Source organism: Paroedura picta, chromosome 1 (assembly GCF_049243985.1).
Source record: "Paroedura picta isolate Pp20150507F chromosome 1, Ppicta_v3.0, whole genome shotgun sequence".
Lineage (NCBI taxonomy): Eukaryota > Metazoa > Chordata > Lepidosauria > Squamata > Gekkonidae > Paroedura > Paroedura picta.
In genome coordinates, this window is record NC_135369.1 from 51,054,334 (window position 1) to 51,068,203 (window position 13,870).

A 13,870-nucleotide genomic window follows, 5' to 3' on the forward strand; every position below is an offset into this window, starting at 1 on the left:
CTCTTGCCTTCAAATCCCCATGAAATGTCACTATAAGTTGGTGGTGACTTGATGGTTCTTGTTATTTAAGTAGAAATATTTACAGCTGTCCACAAAGGATAATTTTATGTTCAAAGTGCACTAGGCTTATTTCAGTTAACTGCTTTCTACATTTGTAAAGGTCGCCTCTTTATTGGATTGATTTTAGAGGTGAATGTTTTGCCTCATGTGCATGCCAAAGTCACCAAGGACAAGTGACTTGTGCTTCCCCTTCCACCACTTCAGAGGAATGGAAGAAATAAACTTTCTTTTATGCTCAAAATCTTGGAGGGTATAATTGTTCTTTCACTACAGTTTTATAAAGTCATGAATTATATTCCACTTCGAGGGAAGGCTGTCTTCGCACCTAACAACAACAACAACTCTATTCAAATTTGGCTAAGACCTCGCCAAGTAGGATCTCTGTTTATCCAGCTACCTAAATATGGACTACATATGCTGGCTGAGGCTTCCTAGTTTAAATTTTTCCTGATATTAGAGTGCAAGAATACAAAAGAAACCTGGCCTCAAGGTGAGCCGTATGCATTACTGAACTCCTGCAGAAGGATGGGCAGCAAAGCAGAGGAGATCGTCAGGAGTCATAATGGGAATATTGGATTCTGCTTCTTTGGACTGGCAGCAGAAGAAATGCTTATAACAATCTGGTGCCTAAGTGCAAGTGGACTCAAATCCTACTCAGTCTTTTATCTGGGGCATAGAAAACAGGGATTTAGCAAACAGGTGCGTGAGAAAATTGCAGTGGAGATAGCCAGAAAACAACACATTATTTTTTTCATAATTTTATTTCATTAAATCTTCAAATTCTTCTGCCATGAGACAGGAATGCATGATAGATAGAAATGGCTCAAACATCTTCACATGACACACTCTTAAACCATATTTCATTCACAATTTGCTCCTAGAACATCTACAGTTGACAGTCCCACCCATTCCCATCCATTATCACAGATCCATTAAACAGCAGTTGCCAGCAATTGAAAGCTGTAAGGCTTGCTCCCCCCTTGCATACTAGCAAAATGTTCTTTGAACAACAGCATGATCATACCACAACTGTTAACTCTCATCTTACATGGCAACCCCCAGATAATAGATATTTCTAAACAAAATGCATTATTTCATGATGGAAAGAAAGCTCTCTGCCCCATGAGCCTCAGCAGACATTGCTCAATATAACTTTCTCACTTTACTGTATTCCTTTTAAAGGAATCAATTACTTTGACATGATCATGTGCATCACCCGCTGACATCTGGTAACTCTGCAAGCCGTGAAAGAGCTCTCCAACATTACTATTCAACAGAGCACAGTTTAATATAGAGACGGGTTGCCTGGAATCCACATCATTCTCCATTTGGAGAGAATTCTTTTGAGGTTTTTCTGGAATGGATGTAAACAAGAGGACCTAGATATATATGTGTGTGTGTTCTTTGGGAGTTCGTTTGAGTTTTCAATGTTACTAATGATGACTAGATACCTGATCTGTAGCATTTGCTCCTGAGAAGATACGAGAAGGGAATGACAGTTCTGATGCACTTTGGAATGGCACAATCACGTAAACGCTTGCACACTTAAGACTTAACAAACTCATCCAAAGTTTCTAAACACAATTTCTAACAAAACCCTAAAATATCAGCACAATTTTTTTTTAAAAAAAGACCCCATGTAATCAAAATATAAACAAGTAGGAATTCCTCCCCCCCACCCAACTTAAAAAAAAACACAAAGGAAAAATCTAGATTCTTAAGAAAAATGTAGCAGAGGGGTGTTTTTGTTTGCTTTGGTGGTGTAAAATTAAAGTCCTTTTAATTTTTTAGTAAAATGCCATGATATCCCATAACTGGCCAGGTCTAGCCATTTCAGAGCTGCATGGTTTACTGCAACTGAGTAAGAAAAAAAAATCCAACACACAAGAGAAAATCCCCAAATAGCAAAACAGAGTCCAAGTTAATGTGACATTTATAATACAGCTATTAAATAGAGGCTGTAGGGGGGAAAACCTATGAAATTTTCATATTCCGACAATCACCCCTAAATAGTTTTCATGATTGATTTATTATATAATTATCCCAAGCACCACGTTTCATTACAACAGTATCCTGCTAATGTTTAGCCTCTTATTGAGGGAAAGGAGTCTGTATCTGAAGGCAAAGTTTTAAACTCTAGAATCAGAACTTTTGTCACCATGCAGTTAAAAGTCAGTTTACACTGAGGACATTTCTTACAAGGTCACAGTAGGCGCCTGCTTGAGTCTCAATACATCTAGGCAAACAGCTCATTCCTATAATGTGGTTGATAGTTTGTTTTTTAACCCAAGCAATGCTTGGTTCACTTCATTTTTTAAGGCCTGTCACATGGGAACAAGAAGGCATGTTCCTTAATAGTAGTTACCTTAGAACAGAGGTGGCTCTCCAGATGTCCATGGACTACAATACCCACAAGCCCCTGCCAGCATAGTCCAGGGACATCTGGAGAGCCAACGTTTGGCCACCCCTACCTTAGAGTTAAGAGCATCCAGGGCACAACATGTCCAGAGCCTTGAAGGAACTTGTAGTGTCAAAAAAACTGCATTGGTATTGATCACGAAGGAAGCGAGCACCACCTATTATACAACTCCATTGTGATGTTGTCCTTATATCCCCTCTCCTTTTCAATATAAAAAACAAAAGTTCCATAAAGGCCTTGCTGTTTTGTTTATTCCGAGCACCTTGGAAACATCATTTTGCACTTTTGTTTGGCATTAAGGTTCTTTGTCCAGAGGGCCATTTATCCCCCTCCCACTAAGGATACAATTGGAGCTAATTTCTCCCCCTCCTCCCCCAACTTTTGCATTATGCCTCTTTTTGACAACTATTTCATAGTTATATCTAATTATGCTTACATCCTACCACCTTGACTAGCTTTTGACTGGAACTGCCAAGGTGACTCCTTTGCAATGGTTCCATGCACTGAAACAGAAGATCAGTCCAAGGAGTTTTCAACTGAAACTCAATAACTGGAGTGGCTCCTAATTTGGGGCTGCTTCTTCTTCCCAGCTTTAACCGTCTTCCTTTGTATAAAAGTACTCACACTGAGAGAACACATATAGAAGACCATCTTGATTCTGAGCTCTTAAGACACTGGAGAGTTTTCAGGCTGGTCTTCAGTAATAGTGGATTCACTCTGCTCCTCACTTGTTTCATTGGATGGATCTTCACAGTTTGGCTCACCTGGATCCAGACTGCTCCCTTCACTCTGTTCCTCACTTTGCTCCTCATTAGCTTCCACAGTCTGCTCCAACTTATCTTCCAAAGATGCTGGGAAGGCATCCTCTACACTTTCATTAACTAGTGTTCCATCAAATGGCTGAGCAAGGGGAGCAGAGGCGCTTGGCTGTACAAAGCTTTCACTGGGATTTACTGGCATTTTCGTTGTACCCATGTCTACCATAATGTCATTCTGTGGCAAAGTTACTTTCTCCACAAGTCTCCACTGGATGATACTCATATCTTTGCCTCCAGTTGAAATCAAGTGACTGTCATTATGAGTGAAGCTCACATTTGTCACATGGCTACTATGGGCACTGTATTTATGACTTGGGGCCTGTTGAAACAAAACAGGAAATGAAAATTTGTATTTGATAAGAAACACGCCACTCATAAAATAATGGTTCACTTCAACATCCCAGCTACATCAGTTTAACCAGGAATTAAGAATGCTCCTCCACTTTCTTCCATCTCTAATTGGAGCCCACAATCTTTTAAAAAGAATTATAAACTTTATATAAGTTTCTTTGACATTATCATATGGTATTCCATTAGCTTCCTCAAATGTACTTTAAGGAAACGGTGGGATGTAAACAGTTTAATACATTACATTGATGGTCTTAGCCCACATCAATACCCACATGACAGTCACTCTTAGGATATTTGCATAGATCCGATGAAACCTGAATTCAAGCAGCATCACTATCCCCTCCTTCATGTACATGCTGATACTGTAGCGAATGCATTTATCACTGCTCTGAATTGACTCTCTGAGAAACCCCAGTGAAAAAATAAATAACTTTTCAGTGCGATTTCTGGCTTTTTAGCTATAGTTATGTTGTATTTAAACACAGGAGTGGATAACACCATTAACATTTAATGATCCTACAATTCTTGGGGAAAGTTATTAAACTTTATAGTCAAATATAGTGAAAGTTGGGAATAATTACAGAAACATTTGTGGGTTACAGTGGATGGACACAAAGCTTTAGTTGAAAGGGGAAAAGGAAGACAGACAAAAGCCGTGTTACCCACCATTTTACAAGCTAATGAACTGTATTATAAGCTGTCCTGTCCATGATATGCTGATGAAGTACCAGAAGTAAAATCATTCTAAGGCATCAAATGAAAGGGCTAATGCATATTACATCCATCCTAGTGGCACTCACATACACTTTGGGACTTACAGGCAAGAGTGATGCCTCTGGGTCAGTCTCACCATTTAGCCATATTGTCAAACACACGTTAGATTGAGCTAGCGGGGATGGTGAGTTGTTGTTTGTCCTTCTGCGATGCTGGGATAATTATACTTTCCGATCATACAAATACAAGTGAGTGTGCGCATGTACATATGCAGAAGTGTTTCTCTTTATGCTCAGTTTGCCCTATAAACCAGGTCATTTAGAAATACCTTTGCCTTGGAGCAGGGATACTGAAATAGATGGACTTTACAAAAGTCATCAGCAACTGCTATCACCTTCCTGTTATGAGATCTGACAAGAGCATTGATATCTGTTCCATCTGATCCTTCGGGCCACACTCCTTCAAAATAAGGAAATGAATGTATCAGGACAACCTCTTGCTTAAATATCTTAGTAAATCTTAGTCAAGCATATGCATCTTATTGTTTTAATTGGCTACATTTGGATAAAGTTGCATATTAAAATTAAATTCAGCAGGATAAAAAAGCCTTCTATTTCAGATACAACCACAAGCCCTAGCAGGTAGCATCTTAGAAAAAACATGGGTTGATCCACCCTCAACAGAGTAAACAAGCTAGGTTTGAAGTCCTCATTCTAAATAGCAGTCAGAGATGAGTCTCTTTGCTTTCTGCTTGCAAAATGCTAAATTCTGAAGAGGATCATAAAGAACAAGATATGACCTTCTTCCCATGATGTTTTCAGGACCTGGAACTGTCCAGAGGAGGGGACCTATCTGACCATTTGGGAAATCAAAAACATCTGTTGATCTTATGCATTGAATGCAACTGAATTGATAAATTATTTGCTCAGATAGATTATAGTTCAGTTTATTCAGTACAGCACTTTGGCTAGATAAAATTAGTTAACAAATACAAGTGCAAAATATTTCATGAATATAAATTAAAATACAAACCTTTTACTGTATGCTGGGATTGTACAACAAATAAATAAGATTAACAATTTTGAAATTTTATAACTAAATAAAATGTATACAAGATTAAAAATGTAACTTGCTTCACATTATTGAATTAGAGTTGGACGGGGCTGTACATTGCTACGACAGCAAATGCTTCTGATTAATTCTTAGTCAAGATTTCTGTGGCACTACATGGACCACTCAATGGAAAGGTTTAATACACACTGAAGAGGATTAGGTTTCAGAATGAGTAGTACCTGGGAACTTTTCTTATGCAGCTTAAGTAATCTTCATATTCCTATAACATTTTGTAGTATTTTAGATATTGTCACATACTAGATATGACACTTATTATTTAGCTACTGAATATTATTATAACTGATATACACTTTTGGATTTTTGTGTTTATCACATGAAAATATGCATATACTACTAGTAAAGCCTGTGTGCTGTAATGCAATGGGTGCTAGCCTATGGTTTAGAGTGGGCTTTGGGCCTCAGTTGGAAGCTGGCAAACCTAAGAGGACCCAAGTCAAGTTCAAACACACCTTGGAAGTGTGGAATTCCAGAATTCCAGAACACTGCTGGCAACCTTACCTCCTCTCTGCAGTGTTTTCTTGACCTGAAATAGGCCAGGAGCACTATGTGGCTGGTTGGGTGGCTGTGGAGGCATTATACCCTTTTGAGGCCCCACTTTCAAACTTCAAGGAATATTTCCAACCCAGGGGTGGCCAACCTCCACGTGGGGCCTGGAGAGCTCCTGGAATTATTGCTCATGTCCAGATTATAAAGATCAACTCCCCAAGCAGCAATGGCTGCTTTGGAGGGTGGACTCTGAGTTACTATACCCTTTTCAGGCCCCACTTCCAAACCTTGCTTTCTCTGGGTTCAACTAGCATCATGTGTTGTTTTGCTGGTGATGTCTGCCTTTCTGAAGCCTGAGGCCTACTGCTGGCAACTTCAGTTCCTGTTGTTGTATGCAAAGCCAAATTGTTGCCTAATAAAACTGGAAAAACTGGAAATCCCCCCCCCCCCAAAAAAAGTCTCACTGTTTACTTCCCTGTAAGCCCTTTGTATATGAACTCCCAAGCTAACCCCACTTGAAATTCTGGGCCACTTATGCCTTTTATTACATAGGACCCTCATGGCAAATACTGATTTTTGTTCTATTAGGCCAGGCTTGAGCAAAGTCACTTCAGCCCTGATGTCTCTCCAGACACTTGCTTGTTCAACATTTACAGGGTCTAAATATTCCTTATTTAGATCTTCCTGCACTGTCCAGATTCACAGGTCCTTTGTTGGTCTGTCAGTCTCTGTCTATACCAAAAAGTACAAACTGTTGTTGGTAAAGGCTGGTCAGACTCCACAGCCCAGGTGGGACACACCTGCACCACTCCACCCCAACTTCAGCCTGCAGGCCTCTACCATTGTCTCTACTATCGATGCTCATCTCTAGACTGTAAAGGTCAACTCTGCAAGCAAAAATTGCTTCTTTGGAGGCTGGACTTTGAGGCATTGTAGCATTTTGAGGCCCCACCTCCAAACCTCAAGGGATATTAAAAACCCAGGGGTAGCCAATCTCCAGGTGGGGCCTGGAGATCTCCTGGAATTACAACTCATCTCCAGATTATAAATACCAGCTCTCCAGACAGAAATGGCAGCTTTGGAGAGTGGGCAGGACTCTTGTACAAAAGAAACATTTGAGGCCTCCCACACAGGTTGTTGTGAAGATGAAACAGGAGGCAAAAGAACCCTCATAACACCATTCAGTTTAATTTGCACAGCAGCCTTGTGCAGTAGGACTCAGATGTTCAGAGAGTAGTGGAGGAGAGGCGCATGGTTTGGCTGTGTCTTCCCTCCAGCAGCAAGGCTGGCCACAGCCGTATTTTAAGTAAGAAGGGGCTTTTCTGTGGCCTTCCTGTTAGCCAACCGTTAGGCAGAAGGGGAAAGCTTTCCCCTCTGAAAAGAAATGCACACACATGTGACCACAGACTCCCCTGCACTGCTCTTGGAAAAGCATCCCTTGTGTCAGTCAGTGGCTGTAAGAGGCTTCCTTCACAGCAGGCTTGAAGGGATGGGATCAAGAGCAGCAATTGGCTCAGGGGATTTTGCTGGGGGGGGGGGGGGAAGAGATTATACCAATAGGAGGCTTCAGAACCATTAGCATTTTGTCAGGGTGTACAGTCACTATTTTATGTATATAGATATTTATATGTAGTTATTATTTTTGTTCACACTTCATAGAGGGGCCTAACTTTGTAGTTTCTTTCTTCCATCTAGAAAACTTAAATGTCCTTGGGTACATTTTTCTGAAAATGCTTTGCCATGCATGCTGTAGTCCTGATCTGGAATGGGCACTGCACCAGTGGAAAGTGAGAACTCACAATTCATATATGGTACTTGTGTTCATCAGTCTGCATTTTCCACCTCTTTCTTACACACACAGAGAATGCAAACTATACACTTAGTAAAAATAGCAATATTTTGTTTACATAAGCACTAAGTACAACAAAAGATGTACAACTCCTCTGCAGGTAATTCAATGATAATTCAATGATAATATTTACATACTGTACTTCCACCTCACTGTGAAAAGTCAAACAACATGAAACTCTGCAAAATATTTTTAAAGGAAAAAACAACCCCTTTCCTTTCCTATAAGCATCACAGTTTTAAACACACGAACGGTAAGGTTTAAAATAAAACCAGAACTCACCAAATACTTGAAAGCCCAGCACACAAGTATATGTTACCCAATCTACGTCCTTGCAATCAGAACGATTCCTAATTAGTTTACAGCCATCTGGAATGCTCCCTTTAAAAAAGATTACAAAACCCACAATGGAATTACACAAATAAACAACTTTTTAATTTAAAAAAAATCTGAATGTACTTGTGATTGTACTGATGTTCTCTGATTCAAGAGTGTTTTGTCAGCAAGTTCAGATTTTATGTTTAAGGGTTCTCTGCAGCCTTGCCATAAAACTAAGGAAGATTCAGCAACTTATGCTAGACTGTATATATCATCTACTGTGGGAAGAGCCCAGGCATGACAGAAATAAAACAAAAGCACATGAGTTTCCATCCCTTTCCCAACATTGAGAAAAATTAATAGTTTCTAATCATTTTTGGCATCTTTGAGTGACATAAGCTTAGAGAATCCTTTAATAACCCTCTTCCTTGATGCGTGGCTGGAGGAAAACTATGCCTCTATTAGGGACTTTTTTTTTTGGCAGAACATTTAACATGTTCATACAATTGGTACTGAAGCCATGTGGACCCCGATCAAAGTGCATTTTTCTCACCAATGTACATTGACTGGGCTTGCTTAGGATTTAAGGGCTACCTGGAGAATAACCAAAACTAGACATCCATCATAATCTGGTTAAATACATATATGACTACACAATCATGAGGAAGCTCGTAAGGAAGCTTACAAACTCAAGGAAAAGAGAAATGTGATCCTAGTAGAATGAAAAAGGTGTTTCCCATGGCATGGTGCTCAGAATTCAATGAACCCATGTAACATTCCAGTGCAAAAAAATCCAAGGGCGACATGTCTGACGCTCCTAAACCGCCATTGTTGGTAAAATATCCCAGTATGAGTTTTCCAAACCAGAATTCAGGAATCAGCAGCATTCCGCTGCTGAGGTCTTCATTTTAGGCTTGTCTCCTTTGGTACTCATAACTGATGCTGACTGAATTTAAAACTATTGATACCGACTATCAAATAAGGAGAGCCTCTTGTGGTGCAGAGTGGTAAGGCAGCCGTCTGAAAGCTTTGCCCATGAGGCTGGGAGTTCAATCCCAGCAGCCGGCTCAAGGTTGACTCAGCCTTCCATCCTTCCAAGGTCGGTAAAATGAGTACCCAGCTTGCTGGGGGGTAAACGGTCATGACTGGGGAAGGCACTGGCAAACCACCCCATATTGAGTCTGCCATGAAAACGCTGGAGGGCGTCACCCCAAGGGTCAGACATGACTCGATGCTTGCACAGGGGATACCTTTACCTTTACCAAATAAGGATAACATCCTAAACATTCTCTTTCCTATTTGGCCACTTATCTCTTGTTCTATTCAACATTCTGACACTATCAGAGCTATCCTTCAATTATAAATGAAATGACCATTACCGCAAGCTCTCGCCCAGCACAATTATTTAAGGTAATCAGATCACTTACCGCCCTTGAGGAAGGGCGACAAACGATAAGGGAATTGGAATTGAGCTATGTGGCATTATCGAGCTACCTGCCACGATTGATACAGTTAGTGAACTGGAAGTTCCGTGGCCGTCAAGGGGGTTAGTGTTAGATGGCTTCAGGCAGCTCTCTGTAACCGAAGTGGCCAAGTTACTGAGTTCAGTGAGGGCGACCACTTGCCCCTTGCATCCCTGTCTGTCCTGGTTGCTCAAATCGGGCGATCAGTGGATAGGAGGCTCCTTGAGGGAGATTGTCAACCTCTCCTTAACATCTGGAAGATTTCCCAAGGGGCTCAAGGAAGCAGTGATACGCCCTTTACTGAAAAAGCCATCATTGGACCCGCGGAACCCCGCCAGTTACCGCCCAGTTTTGCACTTGGCGTTCCTGGGTAAGGTGATAGAGTGGGCCGCGGCGGACCAACTCCTAGGTTTCTTGGATGAAACTTTGGCCCTCGACCCATACCAGTCTGGCTTCCGCCCTGTCCACGGGGTGAAGACCATGCCCTCATGGATGATATCCGGCGCCAGCTGGATTGGGGCGGCTCCGCCATTCTCGTGCTTCTAGACCTGTCAGCCGCATTTATGTGGCCAACCATGAGTTATTGATACACCGCCTCGCCGGAGCTGGAATAAGGGGGACTGCGCTTCAATGGCTGGTCTCCTTCCTCCAGAACCGGATGCAGAGGGTTGCGATAGGGGAGAATATGTTGAGCCCTTGCGAGCTCGCGTGTGGGGTTCTTCAGGGGGCAATATTCTCCCCCACACTTTTTAACATCTATATGTGCCCTCTAGCCCAGCTGGTCCGGGGCTATGAGCTGGGATGCCACCAATACGCGGATGACACCCAGCTCTACTTCCTAATGGACGGTCGGCCGGAATCCACCCCGGATACATTTGCCAGCTGTTTGGAAGCGGTAGCTGGATGGCTCAGGCAGAGTCAGCTGAAACTCAACCCCTCCAAGATGGAGGTCCTGTGGCTGGGCAGAAGAGGGCAGGACCAGGAAGCGCGCCTCCCATGCCTGGACGGGGTGCAATTAACACCTGCACCAGTTGCCAGGAATTTGGGGGTGACATTTGATGCCTCCCTCTCTATGGAGGCTCAGGTCACCAATGTAGCGCGGACGGCATTTCTCCATCTTCGACAAGCCCGGCTACTAGCGCCCTACCTGTCCTTGGAACACCTGGCCACAGTGATCCATGCAACGGTCACTTCCAGATTAGACTTCTGTAACTCACTCTATGTGGGCCTTCCCTTGTCTTTGACTCGGAAGTTACAGCTGGTCCAAAATGTGGCTGCCAGGGTCCTCACTAGAACTCCTTTGAGGGCCTACATTCAGCCGGTGCTTCATCATCTGCACTGGTTACCAGTCTGTTTCTGAATCAGATTCAAGGTATTGGTATTGACCTTTAAGGCTATACGCAGCCTGGGTCCCATCTATCTGCGGGACCACTTGGTTGCTTATGCCCCCCACAGGGCACTCCACTCTGTGGGTATGAATTTACTGGTTGTCCCGGGCCCACAGGATGCTCGCCTGGCCTTGACCTGGGCCAGGACCTTTTCAGTCCTGGCCCCAACCTGGTGGAATGAGCTCCCAGAAAAGCTAAGGTCACTGCGGGATCTACCAGCCTTCTGCAGGGCCTGCAAGACTGAGCTCTTCTGCCAGGCATATGGTTGAGGCCAGGGCAGCTCTCCCACTAATCCATCGGAGGATCCCCTCCAATATTAAGATCTCTAACATCAAGATCATTGTTAGATCTATTGAATTGGCACCACCTGAATATTATTCTCCCCACCAGGCTGAACTTGGGTAAATATGATTCGAATTGTGACCACCGCCGCTTATGTTATATGTGACTTGTTGTTTGACGTAAATTGGGTTTTTTTATGGGGATTTTATTGTGTTTTAACTGTTTATGTTGTAAACCGCCCTGAGACCTATTTGGAGATAATAACAATAATAACAATAATAATAAAGATGCAACGATGCTCCCATGAGACTCATCAATGCTGCCTCCTATTGTCAGGTGTAGAGGCAGGTGTTGCCTCCCATCCCAAATGAATCTTGAAATGCTGGGCTATTTTTTTCTCACAGGAGTTAACGGCAATGACTGAGCCCCCATACTTCACAGCCCTTCAATCCTTTCATTGGGAAGGGGAATGTGATATCCCACTGGATTTCCTGCATCTCAGTCTACACGTTGTGGGACTTCAAACTTTGCCTCTTGAATTCTCATCTGCAAGCTCAAAACTCCTGGCAGACCAAAGCAAATTCACTAGGGTTGGAGAGAACTTATTAAAAAATGCCAGAAATATTTCTGCCTTTTGCTTGTTTAAAGAGAGCTGAAACTCATCAGGCCCAGAGTGGTGTAGTCCAAGATGGCATATTTCCTCACAGTGCATTTCTAACCCACATGAAAAAGGATGCTTCATTATACCAGTTCCTTGTCTTTCTGGTTAAGCAAAGCCTGGCACAACCCAAAAATAAGGGATTTTCATATATGAGGAAAGAGTTGCCCACCCGCTAAGCACATTAGCGGATGGACAAACTCTAACGGAAGATGCAGAGAAAGCAGAAAAGCTTAGTGCCTATTTTACATCTGTTTTTTCCCACAGGTCAAAGGAGTTAGGCACATGTAGAGATGGCAGTAGCCAACAGATAGTGTCTGGGTGGCAGGTTAACATAGATAGAGATGTTGTCGAGAGGCATTTAGCTGCACTGGATGAGTTCAAATCCCCTGGGCCGGATGAAATGCACCCGAGAGTGCTCAAAGAACTTTCCGGAGGACTTGCAGAACCCTTGTCCATCATCTTCGGGACCTCTTTAAGGACTGGAGATGTCCCGGAGGACTGGAAGAGAGCAAATGTTATTCCGATCTTCAAAAAAGGGAGGAAGGATGACCCGGGAAACTACAGACCAGTGAGTCTGACCTCTGTTGTGGGGAAGATAATGGAACAGATATTAAAGGGAGCAATCTGCAAACATCTGGAGGACAATTTGGTGATCCAAGGAAGTCAGCATGGATTTGTCTCCAACAGGTCCTGCCAGACCAACCTGGTTTCCTTTTTTGACCAAGTAACAGGTTTGCTGGATCATGGAAATTCAGTTGATGTTGTTTACTTGGATTTTAGTAAAGCTTTTGACAAAGTTCCCCATGATGTTCTGATGGATAAGTTGAAGGACTGCAATCTGGATTTTCAGATCGTTAGGTGGATAGGGAATTGGTTAGAGAACCACACTCAAAGAGTTGTTGTCAATGGTGTTTCATCAGACTGGAGAGAGGTGAGTAGCGGGGTACCTCAGGGCTAGGTGCTCAGCCCGGTACTTTTTAACATGTTTATTAATGATCTAGATGAGGGGGTGGTGGGACTACTCATCAAGTTTGCAGATGACACCAAATTGGGAGGACTGGCAAATACTCCGGAAGATAGAGACAGAGTTCAATGAGATCTGAACACAATGGAAAAATGGGCAAATGAGAACAAGATGCAATTTAATAAAGATAAGTGTAAAGTTCTGTATCTGGGTCAGAAAAATGAAATGCATGCCTACTGGATGGGGGATACGCTTCTAGGTAACACTGTGTGTGAACGAGACCTTGGGGTACTTGTGGATTGTAAACTAAACATGAGCAGGCAGTGTGATGCAGCGGTACAAAAGGCGAATGCCATTTTGGGCTGTATCAACAGGGGCATCACATCAAAATCACAAGATGTCATAGTCCCATTGTATATGGCACTGGTCAGACCACACCTGGAATACTGTGTGCAGTTCTGGAGGCCTCACTTCAAGAAGGACGTAGATAAAATTGAAAGGGTACAGAGGAGAGTGATGAAGATGATCTGGGGCCAAGGGACCAAGCCCTATGAAGATAGGTTGAGGGACTTGGGAATGTTCAGCCTAGAGAAAAGGAGGTTGAGAGGGGACATGATAGCCCTCTTTAAGTATTTGAAAGACTGTCACTTGGAGGAGGGCAGGATGCTGTTTCTGTTGGCTGCAGAGGAGAGGGCATGCAGTAATGGGATTAAACTACAAGTACAACAATATAGGCTAGATATCAGGAACAAATTTTCAGTCAGAGTAGTTCAGCAGTGGAATAGGCTTCCTAAGGAGGTGGTGAACTCCCCCTCACTGGCAGTCTTCAAGCAAAGGTTGGATGCAGACTTTTCTTGTATGCTTTAGGATGCTTAGGGCTGATCCTGCGTTGAGCAGGGGGTTGGACTAGATGGCCTGTATGACCCCTTCCAACTCTATGATTCTATGATTCTATTCTTTTTA

The 13,870-nt window shown here is 42.7% G+C and overlaps 1 protein-coding gene across 6 annotated transcripts in view; it reads right to left on the bottom strand.

The window, feature by feature from the left end:
- Window positions 1–802: 802 nt before the first annotated feature.
- EML4 (EMAP like 4) overlaps window positions 803–13,870 on the bottom strand; it is a 198,882-nt gene continuing 185,814 nt past the window's right edge. For all 6 annotated transcript variants that reach the window (XM_077337873.1, XM_077337892.1, XM_077337883.1 and 3 more), the window contains 3 exons: window positions 8,114–8,212; window positions 4,691–4,821; window positions 803–3,616 (listed from right to left, as the gene is read on the bottom strand). In XM_077337873.1, coding sequence (XP_077193988.1) covers window positions 3,146–3,616; window positions 4,691–4,821; window positions 8,114–8,212 — 701 coding nt within the window. In that variant the 3' untranslated portion in view covers window positions 803–3,145. The remainder of the gene's footprint in view (window positions 3,617–4,690; window positions 4,822–8,113; window positions 8,213–13,870) is intronic.